At 47.4% G+C, this 18,327-nt stretch overlaps 1 protein-coding gene across 1 annotated transcript in view; it reads right to left on the reverse strand.

The window, feature by feature from the left end:
* Nucleotides 1-539: 539 nt before the first annotated feature.
* Nucleotides 540-18,327, reverse strand: part of ENPP6 (ectonucleotide pyrophosphatase/phosphodiesterase 6) — a gene marked incomplete at its 5' end in the record, with an annotated part of 31,893 nt that continues 14,105 nt past the window's right edge. Inside the window, 6 exons of the mRNA XM_084266806.1 lie at nucleotides 540-891; nucleotides 1,595-1,718; nucleotides 6,237-6,374; nucleotides 8,676-8,855; nucleotides 10,238-10,379; nucleotides 14,675-14,786. Coding sequence (XP_084122932.1) covers nucleotides 668-891; nucleotides 1,595-1,718; nucleotides 6,237-6,374; nucleotides 8,676-8,855; nucleotides 10,238-10,379; nucleotides 14,675-14,786 — 920 coding nt within the window. The 3' untranslated portion in view covers nucleotides 540-667. The remainder of the gene's footprint in view (nucleotides 892-1,594; nucleotides 1,719-6,236; nucleotides 6,375-8,675; nucleotides 8,856-10,237; nucleotides 10,380-14,674; nucleotides 14,787-18,327) is intronic.

Here is an 18,327-nt window from a genome sequence, read left to right on the forward strand (position 1 = left end):
CTGCCCTGGAGCTGTGCAGGGCCAAGGCTCTCTCTGGGGTGAAAATGAAGAAGAAAAGGCTGGGAGAAGTAGGATGCTCTCCTGCCGACGCACCCCTCTCGGTATTAGGATCTCTCAGCAGTGGGCATGACACTCTGAAGAATGGGTGGGTATAGACCAGGCTTGGCTGGCACCATAAAGAGAAGGTGAGACTCTGCTGGTGACAGAGCTAGAGTGAATCCAACAGAACCCAGTCACGTGCACAGAGATTTATCTCCATCCCTGAGCCTCTCAGTGCTGGAAGAGCTTCGGAGAGCTTCAGTTACAGGTGCTGGGGTAAGGTGCGTTTGATGCTCAGAGGTCTCCACATGCACCCACCAGAAAGATCTGCAGATAGCCAGCTGGGATTCTGCTCTTGCTGTTGATCTAAGGCAGCGGCACTGACTTTCCTGGCTGGATTTAGAGCAGCACAAAACCCAGCTTCATGGTGTGAAATGCAGGATGGGTCAGATTCACGCCTGGCAGAGCACGACAGAGGAGTGGGGGACAGCACCCTGGTAATGAAGCTATTACTCAGTGGAGGACTTTGAAAGCAAACAAAAAATAAATTCAAAAATTTAAAAAAAAAAAGGAAAGAAAGAAGAGAAGGGTGGCATTGCTGGTGACACTGACAGACATTGTTCGGGGATCACAGTAAGGAGAGCTGCTCGGCGAGCAGAGAGAGCAGAGCTAGTGCCAGGGCACAGCTGCCACGCAGGGGGAGCGGTGCCAGGGGGGCCGTGTTTCGGAGCATGCACTCCACCCTGGACCAGGAGCCATTGTTGGGCAGCGGCTGTATTCCTGCCAGGCTGCACATGATGTTGTAAACATCCACGGATCTGATGGGAGGCGCTCGGAAGTTGGATCGGAAATCTGCAGGGAGAAGGGGGCAAGAAGAGAGGAGTTGGTGCTGTGTAGCTTGGCACTCGGCTCCCGAAGCACAGCGCACCGCTCACAGCTCAGCACAAGCGTCTCAAATGGGTTTCATTCATTATTTCCACTTCTAGTCCAGTTTTATTTGAAAAAACTAAAAAAGAAAAAAAATTGATTTACGAAGTACAGGAGCTACTTCACGGTGTGTGCTTGGTAGATGTAATAAGCCTGAAGTAATTGCATCGCGTGTTCTGCTTTGCTTTCACTCCTGTCTGCAGTCACAGCCTGCTGCACGGCAGTGTTTTCCATGGATGGACATCAGGGGGTTGGCATCTGCCCTCCTACAGAAAGTGCTCTGCACCGGTGAGTCCAAATCCCCCAACAAAAAAGTGACTTCAAGTGGAATTAAAAATTTATACCAGCCTTGGAAAATAGGGCAAAGAGATAGCAGCACTGTGCTGGGACATTGGAGAGGGCCTGACCACCTCCCTTCATGTCTCTCTGCCCTGTTTCTCCAGCTACAAAACAGACACAGAGCTAGAAACCTTCCCAGCATCCGTCTGCAGTGAGGAAATCCTGCCATCTATTTGTAGGTTTGGGGCGTCGCAGAGTGCCACAGCAGGCTCCCGACACGCCAGGGATGCTGCAGCAGGGCCCCTGGGGCTGTGGGGGGAGCGGGATGGCGGGGATGGCGGCACTGTACCTGGTCCGTACGCGAGGAAGAAGCCTCTCATATCCATGAGCTCGTTGTCGTAGCCGTGCCAGCCGTTCTGCCAGGCATCCTTCTTCCTCGTCCCGTTCTCCCAGTAAGGCAGCTTCTCCCTGCTCTGGGTGGCAACACGGAGCGCGGTCAGTGCCGGACAGACAGGCCGTGTGCTGTGGGGCACCATGGTGTGCCAGGCTGTGTCTCCACATGCTGTACCACCCCGTCAGGCCATCATCATCACAGGGGCTCATCGCCAGGAGGGGTGATCCCCGCCTTTGCTGTCACCAGGCTGAGGGTGGGGAACAGCTTTCCACCTCTCCCTCGCCTGAATTTCTGTTGTGAGCACAAGGTATCACAGCCGTGCCTGACGGGTGTACGCAAAATCGTGTCCCTCCCGCCATGTGCCAGCTCTCCGCTCTCCCACCCAGTGCCACGCACTCCTGTGGATGTGATGGGGGCTTGTCCTGCCCTACATGCCACTGGCACCACGGAAAAAGCAGCTATTTTGGCTCCATTTGACTAGTCAGCCTAAACAATACAAACGGCACCTTTACTAGATGCTTTCTAATTATTCTAATTTCTTCTCCCTGCTTTAGTGTTAAAGCAATGAGGTTCCTTCCATCGAGCCTCCCCTTCTCCCTGACACAGACCACACTCAGTTCTCTCCCCGCTGGCTGTCCTTGCTTTAATCTTTCATCACCGTAAGCCTTGTTTTTTCTTGCCCATGGTGCGCTTAGGTCATTCTTTTAAACTCCTTCCTTACTTTCTCCTGCTCCATGCTAACTACCAGACTACCTACACCAGTGCCATATCTTGGCCCTCTTGGGACCTGAGGTCTGTAGGGGGGCTCAAAATGCTGGACCAGCCCTCTCTTCGCAGCTTTCTCTTCTCCTGTGCTCCCTCGGGATGGCAGCAGACGTGACACTCCAGGTAGCCTCAAAACTATGGCAGGAATTTCACTTAGACATAGAATCATAGAATCACAAGCTCTCCTGAGTTGGGAGGGACCCCTAAGAACCATTGAGTCCCACTCCTGGCTCCACACAGGCCCAGCCAAGTCAGAGCATGGGACTGAGCGCATCGTCCAGATGCTTCTTGAGCTCAGCCCAGCTCGGGGCTGTGACCACTTCCCTGGGGAGCCTGTGCCAGTGCCCGACCCCCCTCTCAGTGCAGAACCTCTTCCTGACATCCAGCCTAAACCTCCCCTGTCACAGCTTCATGCTGTTCCCTTGGGTTCTATCCCTTGTCCCCAAAGGGAGGAGATCAGCACCTGCCCCTTCGCTCCGCCTCGTCAAGAAGCCTCAGACCGTGATGAGGTCTCCCCTCAGAGTATCAGCTGTCAGGTCATTAGACCCCTGGGATGAATTTCTCTGATGGTTACAGCAAAGCAGCTACAGTTCCCCAAAGTGGCAAGGTGTGGACTTCACACTGCATTACAGCAGCACAGAAGACAACCTGACTGAGTCTCCCAGGTTCCCATCCTGGAACAAGAGCTGCTGCAACCCCTATGGGTGCTGAAGGAGGTTGATTGAAGATCCCTTTCCACTTCCAAACATTTCTTTTGTCTGGCTTTGTTTTCCTCCTCTGCCCAAGAAGCAGCAGCCTGACCATGGGCAGGAGCAGCAAGGATGGCAATGACTAGGAGGTGCAGCTCTTCCGACTGCTTTCCAGGGGAACCCCCTTGGGTATCTCTTGCATTTCTTTGTATCTAATAATGAGCAGATGTACCAGATAAGTGAGCAATTTTAGCTGACAAATTAAATCTCTTTCCTTGTCCCCATCTATTCCATTGACAGCACTCAGAGCAAGCCAAGGAGAAAAGAGAGACCTTCCCCTCTTCCTACCACAGCAACTCCTTACGCTCTGCCTCCACTCACTGTGGTTCCTGGGAACAAACTGTCACCATGAGACAACCCGCACAGCACTTGTTAGCATCAGCTCCAGACAGGCCAAGTCACATCTAATTTACAGTATTTCATTGGTGCTATCATGACTCTGCTGAAGCTAAACCTGGTCTCCACAGTCCTGTCAGATGTCCTGGATCCAGCTGCTTCCCGAGCAATGTCAAACACAGGAGTGCCTTTCCATCACCTGCCCAGGCACGAGGAGATACCCTTTTGCAGCTGGATCTCTGGTCAAAGGCACAGACATTTTTAAAATTATTTTTCACAGAGTCACAAGGTTGGAAAAGACTTTTAAGATCATCAAGTCCAACCGTTCCCACCCTATGCTAAACCACATCCCTAAGTACCTCATCTACCCGTCTTTTAAACACATCCAGGGAAGGTGACTCAACCCCCTCCCTGGGCAGCCTGTTCCAGGCCCTCACAACTCTTTCAGTAAAAAATTTTTTCCTAACATCTGCTCTGACCCTGCCCTGGTGCAGCTTTGTGCCATTTCCCCTTGTCCCATCTCCTGTCCCCTGGCTGAAGAGACCATCGCCCACCTCTCTACATCCTCCCTTCAGGTAGTTGTAGGTGGTGAGAAGGTCTCCCCTCAGCCTCCTCTTCTCCAGGCTGAACACCCCCAGCTCCCTCAGCCGTTCCTCATATGATTTGCCCTCCAGCCCCTTCCCCAGCCTGGTTGCCCTTCTCTGGACCTGTTCAAGGACCTCAATGTCCTTCTTGTGGTGAGGAGCCCAGAATAGGACACAAAAAACACGAGATGTTTGTATTTCATGTTCAGCGTAAGCTCAGGCTAGCACCACTGCTCAAAGATGACTGAAGCAGGCATTTCGGGGGTCCTGATGATTTTTCCCTGGGCTTTCCAGGACTTTTCCCCTGTGTCTGCATGGTTAGAAGCATCACAGCAACTGTTCCCTAAAACTTGGGAAAGTACAGTGGGATGGGTACAGGAGGAGCACGCAGGAGAACGCCTGGGGGAAATTCTGCTCAAAGGATGGGGACCACTCACTCATGTCTGGGGAGGATGAGATAATATCAGCAGATCCAGCTTTGGTACAGCTGGAGGTGTGTGAGATCCCTCCCCAGCCTGTTTTAACCAAAACGTGGACGGGCTTTTTGTTCCTCTGCTCTTTGCTGGGGGAAAAAGAACCCCAAACAAAGAACCAAACCCATTTTACAGATGCACCCCCTTTTTCTCTCCAAAGGCAAAAACAACTATCCCAAGCCCCCACTTGTTTCCAGGAGCTTCTAGCTGTCCACTAGCCAACAGAGAGTTAAAACACACCGTGAGGGAAGAGCTGAACATCCTCTCTTGAGTGGTTTGGGCAGGAAGTATAATAGAAGGCTCAATTATTGCTTTAAAAATATGACAGGAAATTTTCATTTTCACATCCCATTCACAGCTAATGAAAATGTACCAGGGAGAAGGGAAATCTGACAGCATTAATGAGAGGACATTCTCGAAAATCAGAAACAATGGGAAGGAATGGGCAGAGAGACAGAAATAATTACCATAGCAGCGGTGTTTGCTGCACTGTTATTAAGGTTTGTCAGAGTTTCAATGATTATTTTTCTTTTTAAGGGCTTTTTTTTTTTAAAGAATATGTAAAAATGTTCCATGTTGAACTTCTGTACAAAAGAGTTTAGTTGTGATTTTATTTCTTTTTAAATAATTCCAGCAAAAATGTTTCAGATTTCTACCCTACGAGTCTGAATCTTAACTCTGGCTTTCTAATTTAAATGTTTAATCAGAAACTTGCTGCTCACCCATCTGCACTCAAAAGCAATTGGGTTGTTTTTTTTTTTTTAATGATGCAGTTTTGTTCAGCTGTAGAAAATGTTATCCTAAAGTCAAGCTGGCTAGTGAGGAATAGGGTGGTGAGGACTGTCTTGGGCAAAGCCTGGTATCTGTGAGGGTCATAAAAGATGCTCAGCTGAGTTGTGGTAATCTCTGAGGCAGTGTGATGTAATGACCGTGCTAGGACACTGTAAAAAACCTAGCAGGACTCCTTGATTGTGTCACCAAATTACTGACTTACTGTCTGGCCTTGGGTAAATCACATAGTAGAGCTCTTGAAAGATTTCTAAGTTGCCTCACCCTTCCAGCTGTGGTGAGGTGCAGTTACTCTCTGTGTTGTGGAGATGCCCAGTAACAAAGTGAGTACAATAAAAACCCCCAAACAAACCCCAAACACTGCCCACCAATTTTATAACAACACCATCAGTCGGTGTGAGAAACCCAGAGATGCTCTGTGGAACAAGCTCTCGGGTTTGTGGTGTGTGCTCTGGCTACTCCTGAGGAGCAAAGCCCCATCCTGACCCTTTGGAGACTGGAGGGCTTGGGAGAAACGGGATGTTTTTAGGACAGAGGCTGGTGGGTGGGAAGCCAGGCAGAAAGGAAGAGTTGCCATGACATAGTGCTGAATGGAAGGGTAGCAAGGTCTCGAAATGGAAACACCCCTTCTGTGCCCAAAAGGAGGGAGATGGGATGGGGGAAGAGGAGTAGAGCCACAGAACTGGAATGGGAAATGCAAAAGCTCCTCCTGCCTTATATGAAAAAGAACCCTCTTGAGTAACTTTGTCTGCCTTCAGCAGATGCCTTAGGCCCTTCTAAGCACGCAGCAGTATTTGACGCTAGCATTGCAGTCAGCCCAAGTACATGATGTAATACTTTAACCAATGCCCAGATAGAACTGCACGTTTTTCTTGGTGTTTTGATGTTTTCCATACTTTACCTCTACTATGAACCATCCTTTCTCAGCCACAAGAGTCAGAGGAGACACAAACTTCCCTTTTTTGTAGAAAAACCTGTTTGGAATGTCCTGTATGTTATACACGTCCATGTGTTCCACAGCTTTCAATTTCTGATAGATCTGCAAGGAAGAACCAATGTTAGGAACCATGTGGCTGCAAAGGGCATGTGCACACCTATGGGTACATGGGGACACACAAATTTCTAAAACAGCTAATTGCCTTTAATGGCTAATCATGACAGGATCACAGAACGTTAGGGGTTGGAAGGGACCTCGAAAGATCATCTAGTCCAACCCCCCTGCCAGAGCAGGATCACCCAGACCAAATCCCACAGGAACACATCCAGGTAGGTTTGAATGTCTCCAGAGAAGGAGACTCCACAGCCTCTCTGGGCAGCCTGTCCCAGGGCTCTGTCACCCTCACAGGGAGAAAGTTCCTCCTTATATTCACATGGAGCTTCCTCTGTTCCAGCTGCACCCGCTGCCCCTTGTCCTGTCACTGCCATCCCGAGAAGATGATCAGCACATTCAAACTCAGACTTTGCTGGTCCAAAGATGATGACTGTGCAAAACCTGCTTACATGGTTTAGGGAGGTTCTGCAAACTTGATCATAAACAGCTCGGAATGCATGAACTCATGTCTGACGTGGACTTATAATACGCACATTCACACACGTGAATCTACATGTGAATAGATCAACCCACAGGGATAGATCATTAGAAACCAAATCATCACGGGGAAAGTAAGCTCTTAAGTGATGAGGGATGCTCAAAGGCACCATGTGGACTGGGTACAGATGTGGAAAAGAGATGTTGCCCCCACCCCTGGGGGTGTTGAAGGCCAGGTTGGATGGGGCCCTGGGCAACCTCCAGGCCTGGAGGTTGGTGGCCCCGCCTGTGGCAGAGGGTTGGAGCTCTGTGATCCTTGGGGTCCCTTCCAACCCAGACCAGTCTGGGCATCCATGATTCTATGAACTCACATGTGTCATACCGCTGTGTTAAGGTATGATCTAATTCCTTAATGTGGCTCTTCAAAGTGAATGAAGAATAGAGGATCTGACTACTGGGAAACAGAAAATCAACTCTATTTTGCTTGAAAAAAGCAGCATTCTGGTAAGCAATCCTAAAAAGAAATGGAGGAAGAAAAATCCACCATGCAAGGCTCTGTATTTTAATCTCCTTGGGGATATAAGCCTGTTGAACAAGAGAGAAGCGGGTGCTTAAGAGCTTTGTCAGATGAAACCTCATTTCTATGTGAAGTCACAAGCTCTACTTGCCCTTGTTTGAAGGTCTGGCCTACAGACCTGTCTAAGTTAAGGCTGGCCTACAGACCTAAGTTAAGGCTGAGGAGAGCACATGTGAACACTGCGATCCCTTGCAGGAACTGAGAGCTAGGCTTGCACGTGCCTCTACAACAGCTTTCCATCCTGGCACTGATTGGAAATGTTCATAGCATCACAGTTCTACAACTCCTGGACAGCCTGTTTGGGTGCAAAAATGAGCAAATACTCTCTTTAAAAAAAAAATACTAAAAATCCACAAGCTGCAATATAGGGGAACTGGCTAAAACATAATATAGGAAATAAAATTATTCACCTGGAGCATGGACTACCATTTGTGTACATCCCTTCATCTATATGCTGAGGACAGCAATGACTTGGCAAGCATTGGGTTCTGGTTAAACTATAACATACTCGTCTGTTAATTAGAGATGCAGCATTTTCCTTCTTTTCAAGTGGTTTTGAGATTGTTTTTCTGCATTGTTTTAATCTGTCACTCAAAATGCAGCAGTCCTAGCCTTGGGCTTTCATGGTTGATTCAATCCAACGTGCTTATTCATCAAAATTCTTCAAAGGAGAATATTGTAAGAAGTTTATTTTCTGTACTTCTGGTCTAATGGGATTTTAAAAGAATACATGTGCCTGATGTCCTCCAGGTCATTTGAAAACCCCAGATACAGCATCAATAAATTGACTTTTATATAAAACTATATATATAATTTGTATATATCTATATATGAAATCGTAAAATGGGTTTTGAGCTAAATTCTTTTAGTTATTTACCAGAAGTAGGGTTTGAAAGTATACATCTGTTCCAAATAACTGTGAGAGATCCTGCTCTTTAATTTGCCTGGTGGGACTTCCCTTCAGAAACCCTCATCGCAGGAGCGACATGGGACCCAAGTCTGACCCCTGGTAAGAGCCTCAGGCTGATTTTTACACACCTCTCTGAGAGTGGAATTTGGGTGCTACAAGCAAGCAGAAGACACAAATGTCCTATAAAAGAAGGAGACACAAAACCAAATCACAGGATCACAGAATGTGAGGAGTTGGAAGGGACCTCCAAAGATCATCTAGTCCAACCCCCCTACCAGAGCAGGATCACCTAGGCTATATATAAATACAAATAAGCTATACTTACCTCCATGTGCTTCTCTGGAGCTGGCCAAAGGCTCACAACAGGACCTCGGTCCTTCATTTGTATGGTATCACTCATATTGATATAGTTTTTCAGCTCAATTACTTTGTCTGCCCAAGAGATGTCTGTCATTCCATGATCGGAGAAGAGGATGACATTGATGTTGTGCTGAAGGCCCTTGCTCTGTGAAGCAAGCACATGACAGCTGTCACAGCTGGGTGAGTGTTTCACACCATCTGTGCCCACTGGCAAATTTTAGAACCCTTTAGACCTCCACTGATGCAGTGGAAGTTGGCCAGAAGGAGCATGGGCACAAACGCCTTGCGGCATGCTTTGCCACCACCTGTAATGGTGGGCATCCACCCGCTGCCCTGGAAGAGTCTGAGAGGTTAGCACCACAAAATGTTTGCCAAAACAAACCCACCCCTTTACCAAATAACCAGAGGCTACTTCCCAGTCCCACAAACCAGTTATTCCAGTTGGTCTTAGATGGAGTTTTATTCCACTGTAGGCCAAAATGGCGGGGGAAGAGCAACTTTGACATGGTACCGCCTGTGGTTGGGCTGTTTCTCTCCTCCTGCCAAACACAATCCCTTCACATTACAGCCTTTATAATTTAGTGGAATTGGAAATACATTTTCCTCTCCTCACAGAAACATGTGAAAACTTCTAACACGTGTTTATCCCTGTCAATACTCATAGATTTGACATTGACCCTGGGTATCCTCCTTTTCTCACTGCAGAATCATCTGGATAGCCTGAGCAGTGCCATAAAAAACACTGTAAAAGTTAATTATCTGATTCCACAAACCTTAGAAAGAATCATAGAATCATAGAATGGTCTGAGTTGGAAGGGAGTCCAAGGATCATAGAGTCCCAACCCCCTGCCACAGGCAGGGACACCAACCTCCAGGCCTGGAGCTACACAAGGCTGCCCAGGACCCCATCCAACCTGGCCTTGAACACCTCCAGGGATGGGGCATCCACCACCTCTCTGGGCAGCCTGTTCCAGCCCCTCACCACTCTCTGTGTAAAGAGCTTCCCTCTAATATCTAATTTAAACCTTCCCTCCTTCAGTTTCAATCCATTCCCCCTTGTCCTGCCATTATTTACCCTTTTAAAAAGTTGATTCCCCTCCTATTTCTCTGCTCCCTTCAGGGACTGGAAGGCTGCAATGAGGTCCCCTGGCAGCCTTTTCTTCTCTGGGCTGAACAAGCCCAGCTCCCTCAGCCTGTCTTCAGGCTTTGGGGGTTTTTGGCCTATTAGAAAGCCCAGCTGGAAACAGCGTTTATAAACAGAGCAACACGTATGTTGCTTTATTGCTCTCTGGTGCTATGGGTGTATTAATCCACTGGGAGAATTTTAACACCATCCACAAAAAGAAAAGTCAAGGGAATGGTGCCTTGACTTCCGTGTGGTCTCAGCAGCCTCCATGTCTCAGGAAATAAAAGGTTACAGCCAACTCATCCAATTAACAGGCATTAAATAGGCAGTGCCACGAAGAGCAGTTTCAAAAGCCTTTTCCAAAGGCAAACCTGGGAGCTGGGTTTTCGGACACCACTCACCTTGATGAGTGTGATCATGTTGCTCAAGGCCTTGTCCACCTCCTTCAAAGCGTCCTTCCGCTGCTGGGACGAAGGGCCGTAGTGGTGACCTTCCACATCAATGCGCTCGTAATACACCGCAGCCATCTCAGCGCTGCCGTTGCTGCAGGTGGAAGGAGGGGAAGGAGTGAGATGCTGATGCACATGGGGACCAACCCAGGCGCCTTCCCCTCCTGGATGCTGGAGTCATCATGGAATCATAGAATACATTAGGTTGGAAGGGACTTTTAGAGGCCATCTAGTCCCTACCCCCTGCAGTGAGCAGGGACATCTTCACTAGATCAGGTCACTCAGAGCTCCCTCAAGCCTAATCTTGAATGTCTCTAGGGATGGGGTCTCCACTACCTCTCCAGACAACATGTTCCAGTGCCTCACCACCCTAGTAGTGAAAATTTTTTTCCTAATATCCAATCTAAATGTACCCCCTTCCAATTTAAAACCATTCCCAGAGGTGCCAGGTAGAGACTGGCATGGGCAAACACAGGCTGGCCTGGTAACCCTTTGCTACCTCTTCACCTCTTCAAATTAGGAAGGAGGCTTTTCTTTTACTGACATGGAAAGGCCCAGAAGCAGCACTGATTTCTGTGCTGAATGCGCTTATTAAAAGCACTGTGGGGATCAGTGGTTAAATGTGCTTTAATTAAAGTTTGGCATTTCTGGCTTTCTCCTGCGTGACGTCTTCCAAACCACCAAGGCCAGCTTGGGACGTGGTCTTCCATGACCTTGCAAAATCCTGACCAGTACGAACTGAGGTGAGATTTTGGACAGGGTTTTTATCCAGGGATATGACCAAAGGAAAACAAAGGTAATCTCTGACTTGCACAACTCCATCTGATCACACGTTTTAGTGCTGAGTGCCCACAGCCTAATTAGTGGGGATTGTGCATACATCAGGGCTTAATTAGATTTTCATGGCCACTTTACGGTTCACTGTAGAGCTCCCAGGGAGCAATGGTATGGATAAAATCGCGAATCTCTGCTCATGAAGTTCAAACCCAGCCTTTTTCTACTGTACTTCATATCTGGCAGAGTGTGCCATCTGTAATACACGCCCCTGTCCAGACCAAGATCCCACAAGACTTGGCGTGGTGTCCTGACAAGTCTTGCTCCCTCGACTAAAGACACCTGTGTAGTCTGGTGTAGTGAGCGAGGCAGGAGAGAGTCAGAGGCAAGGGAACAAATTAATTCATTCAGGACTGCCATGTGCATCTGTAGGTTTGCTGAGGGCCTCACGGGAGCAACCCGGCACAAGGGGAGAGTGGGACACAAGGGGAGATGGCCAGCCTCTTCTCAGTGGTCTGTGAGGACAGGACAAGGAGCGACGGCCTCAAGTTGGAGCACAGGAAGTTCTGCACCAATCTGGGGTAGAACTTCTTCCTGGTGAGGATGACAGACCCCTGGGACAGGCTGCCCAGGAGGGTGTGGAGTCTCCTTCTCTGGAGATATTCAAGACCCATCTGGACACCTCCCTGTGTGACCTGTCCTAGGGACCCTGCTTTGGCAGGGGGGTTGGACCTGATGATCTCTGGAGGTCCCTTCCAACCCCTACAGTTCTGTGATGCTGAAGGCGCTGCTGTAGGTGGGAATTTCTCCACCACTGGCCCTGTAGAAGAATGTTCTTCTTCACATGTCAGGATTTTAAATCTGCTCGAATGAAGCAGCCCTTCCATCCCTCTGGTTCCATTTTAAATGTTACTTTCTATCTTGATTGCACATAAATTAATCTCTAAAGTTTAACCATGACATCTCTTTATTGCATAGACACTCACCGAACCCACCGAACCCATTTCCTTCTGCGGCGCTGCCTCTACTCATTAGCTGCTTAGACTGCTTTGTGCCTTCTCACCTGTATGATCACTAAACAATCATTTCAACCACAGCAGAAGCTAAGAAAGAGATTTCCTGCCTAAAACATGTTGTTCTTATCTTGGCCGTGGTGAGACTTCTCGGTGAGGACTCAGTGCTGGAAGGACGAGCGTTCAACTTCGCCCCTAACTTTGAGACAAACTCCAGCTATGCGGCACGCTTAGGGGTCTGCAGGACTGGGGCAGCACACCAGCTTTGAAAAGAATGGAGAATACTCCTTGAAGGACAGTGTCCTGTGGTTGCAAGACCTGCTTAGTGGCTCTCTGATGAGTTAGGCACCTCTACCCTTCCAGGAGGCATGGATAAAACTCCCTTCCACCTTGTCAATGATGGTAAGTCAGGGCATACCCCATGCCCAAACTCAAGTTAAGCCCTAAGCCACCTCTCTCCCCTGAAGTCCCCGTAGGGTTTACTAATGGTGGTGCAGCTCATTAACCACTGACTCCTGCCATTAGGCAAGGCACCACTCTGGAGACCAACTGCCCTTGCCACAGGCTTTCCCATGTAAAGCTTGCGCCAGCCTAATGGGCTTCTCCAATTAGCTGGGGCGTGGAAAAGAGACATGTTGGGTTTGCCAGCATTTGAGCAGCATCCAGAGCCAGAAGCTCTTGCAAAAGATGCAGCTGGTGATAAAACGCTCTCAGAACCCTTCAACAGAGACCTGCTAAATCCTGTTACATGGATATACCTGCAATAAAGGCATTTCAGAGGCTTTACTTCTTCAGGGTGAGCCAGGAGCACCAAAAATGTTTTGCTGAATTTTGAAGGACTGAGGAAAGAGGGCAAATGAAGGGGGAAACTATCAGGAGAAAGGACAAGGAGACCTTACCTGCTCTTTTCTCTGTTCATTCTCTACTCTCCTTTCACACTGTAAGGATTTACACCCACGACTGATGCTGAACACCACCGGCGATTGTCTCTTTCCCTCCTTCCTGCCTCACTGCGGATGGGGCGCTTAGTTTAACGGAAAGGAACCCAGGCCACAAAATTCAAGAGGGGTTGGTGTGTAAATGGACAGCAGAGACAGGACCTCCTGCAGCTCCCATAGGATTTGGGCTCTTCAGCAGGCTGTAGCTGGTGCTCATGGCAGATGTCATGGCAGCAGGGATCTGCTTTCACCCCTCACGAGCCACCCAATGCTCCCATGCCCCTGTCCTGTTCTTCCTTCCCACCCAAGGCAGCAGCAAGCAGCCCTGTGACTCGAGGGGAATTAGCTAATGAATTGATTTTTTTTAATGGGCTGCAGCTACCCAAAAGAGCAGCTGGAAGGGCTGGAGCACTTAATAGTTCATGCCTTGACTTTAACTGCATTCACAAAGCTGCAACCCATCCTGAGCATCATTATGCATCTTTCTTCAGGGAGCTTCAACCTGATCCTAACCCAAATTATACACCAACAAAAATCTTTCCAGGGTGATTCTGTGTTACCACCAGAAGTCAGAGCTGGTGTCTGTATTCAGTTTTCCATCCCTTTCTTTATTCACTGAATAAAAGTGTTCCAGGAGCTTCAGAAAGCCTCCTGTGATACACATGAACCCCTCATGCAGATAACTTTCTTAAAATATAAGCTAAATAATTTTGGGATGAAATGTCTCAGAAGTTTGGAGCCAACCTCTCTCCCTCTAAGCCCTGTGCCATGAACAATAGTGTGATTTGTGAGCATCTGCACAGCAGGACCCAGTGAGCAACATCTCCAGCAGTGCTCTCATCACTTTGGAGCCTTCATTTCAAGGACAAGTAAAGCTCAGTATCTGCATATGAAGCTCTTCAGATTCAAATTGCTGTGGCAGTTTGCAAGTAGCAAATTAGAAGTGCATCCCAGGACTGGATAAATTATGGAACCAGCAAGGCTTTAAAAGAGGAAGCGCAGTTATAGCTGAGACACTGGCTCTGCACGTGGTGGGACAGCCTTCCCTGATTGTTCATGGCATTGTCCCATTTTAATCTTTGGATGAGACGTGCTGGAACTAGAAAGCTGTGGCTGGGGCATACGTTCTTCCTAGGAGCTGGTTGAGAGATAAACTCCCATTATTCCTATCAGTTGGCCTAAATGATCATTGTAAGTCCCTTCCAACTGAACTGTTCTGTTCTATAGTTCTGTACCAAATGAAGGCCCACTCCAGAATGTACCTGAGATGTTCTAAAGGAGCCAAAACATCAGTTACGCAAATAAGTGACCAGAGCTTGATGTCAGCATTTCCAAATTCCCTGCAGCTCTCTCTAAATCCCAGCATTCCAAAGCCTGCTCTTGCAGGTCAGTGAACAGATACTCACAGGTTGATCTTGAAGTTGTTTGGAACAGCAAATTAAAACCACTAAGTCATGAAAAGGATGAGCACATCATTCCCTCTGCTGTTAACGTGAGGGCTTATCCCTGTAAGGGTGGTGTTTCTATGACAGTGGTTAGAAAGCAGCCTCAGCCCGTGTCTTCCTACCTGGTAGCCACCCCTGAACATCCCCAAGGCTGATAATAAACCCAAACACTCATCCCTGAGAGACAAAAGGGCACGCTGCAGGATTCTAGTGACGTACCGCAGAGACTCCAGAGCATCGCTGATGGCATCCGCGAAGTTCTTGTCTGTTGGGACGCTGAAGTACTCACGGCAATAACTCGGTCTGACTCCAAGGATTTCAACCTCACAACCTACAAGTGAAAAAGGTGGGAAGCTTTGCTGTGCCACCCCGATCACAGACGCCACAAGGTGGGGTCCAAGTTCAGGTTTTGAGCCAGATTCCCTGTGATGATACTTACCTTACGCTCTCCTTGCAGGAAACCTTGGGGATAGGGAGGGGAAGGAGGAAGAGATGTTGGTTTGATGAGTGCTCGTGGCAAACAAGAGACCCCAAAACATTGGGTCCTTTTATTTCCCTCTCTCAAAGGCAGGTCTCTGGGTGACCTTCCCATGGCAGAAAGTTTCCACCCAAATCATGACCTTGTTTTCTTTCAACTACTGTGGCCAGGTAGCCTCATTGACAGGCTTCCAACAGGCTTCCCCCTCTACTCTGCCCTGGTCAGGCCCCACCTGGCCTTATTAATGTTTATAAATATCTTAAGTATGGGACACAGGGGGAAATGACCAGCCTCTTCTCAGTGGTCTGTGGGGACAGAACAAGGGGCAATGGCCGCAAGTTGGAGCACAGGAAGTTCCGCACCAACATGCAGAAGAACTTCTTCCCAGTGAGGATGAGGGAGCCCTGGGACAGGCTGCCCAGGGGGTGTGGAGTCTCCTTCTCTGGAGATATTCAAGACCTGTCTGGATGCTGACCTGTGCAATATGAGCTGGGGAGCTGCTTTGGCAGGGGGGGTTGGACCTGATGATCTCTGGAGGTTCCTTCCAAACCCTATGATTCTGTGAGAATAGGTTGATATACTGTTCCCTCAAAGTTCAGCAGGTACCTTCCAGTTAGAGGGGCTGTATCTTAAGTCATAATATCCTCCATAGACTGCATTTTATTATGTGATGCTGGCACTCTACTATTAAATCTGTTTCCCAGGAGGTCTTATTAAAACAGTATAAACCAATTAACTCTCTTGGTAACTTGCAGCCTTCCTTGCAAAACACAGTCTGTTTTGCGGCCCAGAAATTTATGGCAACAAATCCTACAGGAGAACATGGCCCTGAACACACAAAAACATGTTTTTCTGGGGTGGTATTTTTTTGCCCTTTTGCTCTCCACTTACTGTGCTGCTGAATAACATTAATATTTAAAAGAACTGTGCTTTCAGAAACATTGGATTCATGTAAATTATCTTTTGAGTGCCCCAGAGTCCTCCCATCAGAGTTATGTATTTTCTGGTGTATTCCTGTGGCACAAGGGAGGAAAAATAAGGAAGAAAAAAAAATAATAATATTTTGTGAACTGGCCTCTGTATATAGCAAAAAAGAAAGGCAACTGTAAGCCATAGCTTGAATTTGCCTATGTGGGTCACACTGCTTCTTCTTTGGGATGAAAGGAATAGGACAGTCATAGGTTGACTTGCTGCTTGGAGATGAGAAGGTTGCAGAGCAGGTGTGAGGAGAACTGTTTGCAGAGATGATTTATTGAGGTTTGCTTACTGGGATCTCAATAAAGAGAATTTGTCAGTGTCTGGCATCCCAGCCCACATGAGCTGACATTGCTGAGGTGTAATACCAGGGCACAGGGAGAAGCACAGTGCTTGCAGGTTAAGCTGGCCAAGGGACTTCTGATCGTGACTTCTCAGGAGTGCCACAAAAGGTCAGAAAAATGTAAATATTTAAGCTTAGGAAGTTATTTGAAAATCCCACCTGGCTTTCTGCAAAGGCCAATGGAGGTTACCCTTCCCAAAAGGGAGAGCCCTAGCGCACATGGGAGATGCTGTCTCTTCACCCAGTGGTCCATGGTAGTGACTCCCATGTCTCCATGGTCTTTGTGTGTTTCAGGGGACTCCATCTCTCATGATTAATTGCTTGTAAGAATTAATTATTTGCAACAGTAAACAGAGCACATGGCCAGTTAATTGATCTTTACGTGAAAATGTATTTAAATAATTTCAAACCTCCATCTAATATTTGTTTTATTAACCTTGCTTGAGTATGTGAGGGTGCTCACTTCTTAATCTTCCCCTGTTGCCCCAAACTCAGGTGACTTACTGTGTGGAGCTACTGCAGCGTTTCTCTGTCCAACACAAAGTAACCTGCAGTACCACCAAGCAGGGGGGACATTACTTGACAAGGACTGACTCCATATCACCCCCACTAACATTTCTACACATCCCTCTCCAGAAGTTACACTGTGTCCCAGCTGCTGTCTAACCAAATCATCCAAAAAAAGAAGAGGTACCATGAATGACCTGGAAACATCTCCAGGAATCATGAGCCCTCACCCCCAACCTGAGGGAGTACAGCTGCAGTCTTTTGGATGATGTTCTGGGTGCTATCAGCAGCAAAACATGGATTTTCAGCCACCTCAGGTGCTTGGGCTTTGACAGTATTTCAGGATGGAACTGGAACTTCAGAGCAAATGTCTCCTCTGAGCCTGGGAGAAGATTGGCTGCAAAGCCAGGCAGGAAGTTAAGGACACATTTGGAAACATGTTGGAAATGCCTAAAGTTTGCATTCGGGTGGGTGGCTGCTCGTAGCCAGTGACGATGAATATGATGATTTAGCCTCTTTTTACCTCTTTGGATACAGACAGCAGATTATAATCTTCTCAGGTATTGTTCCTCAGAGATAATTTTAACTGGAAACATTAACCTTTTGGGGATCTGAGAGATATTATCTTCACTATTTCTATATTATCAAATTATGAGCATGGTGTAAAAGATTACAGAGGCGGCAACAATTGGAAATCATTCTGGCCACTAAATACTGGTTTTCAGTATTTATGCAGCTCATTGGCAGTAACACTGAAAAGTCAGGCTGCTTGGATGTCAAAAACTTCCTTTTTCTTTTTTTTTTTTCTTTGTCTCTTCTTCTTTCCTTCTTCCTTTTCTTCTTCTTTTTCTCTTTTTCTATTCTCCCTCTGTGACAACGAGAGCTTAAAATTGGATTTTTGATGATAAGGCTTGTTACAATTTCACACTACTAGCTCCAAAGACCCTTTAATAACTAAATTTCATTTCTCTGGAGGCCAGAAGAGCCGGTAAATTTTCTTTTTAAAATATTATAGGAAAATAAGTTTAAAAGTATTTGGAGCCAGACAAAGTTTTGCTTGGTTAGGCTACAAATAGATAAGCCATACTTGCTATGATGTAATGTTAGATACCTTTCCACACACTTCTGTGTGATGCTAAACCTTTATTTAAAAACCCAAACTTCTGGAGCAGCAATAGAGATTTCTGTCACAGCAATACATAAGCTCCTCTTTATCTGTCTGACATGGAGACGTGAGCCCCTGCCAGCTTTGGACTGCGTTTCTAAACACTGGTTTAGCAGTTGGACACTTCATGTCATAACAGAAGGTTTTCAAAACTTCCCAGCCTGGCTCCACAGTCTGGTAAATGTTGTGTCTAAAGGGCAAAAGATTGGGTGTAGAGACTTTATTTCCCCCCCTTTCTGTCATTTCAGTGTTGAGACCCGATGTCACTGCACTTCAGCTGAAGCAGTTGCATATGCTGATGAAAAATGAAGCAGCTTGAGAGCCTGGGGTGGCATCGCTGAGGGTGAGGAGTGCTATAAAACCCCAGCTCCAGTGATGCCACCAGGATGCTCTCATGCTCCTCT

Source organism: Gallinula chloropus (assembly GCF_964237585.1).
Source record: "Gallinula chloropus genome assembly, chromosome: 7".
Classification (NCBI taxonomy): domain Eukaryota; kingdom Metazoa; phylum Chordata; class Aves; order Gruiformes; family Rallidae; genus Gallinula; species Gallinula chloropus.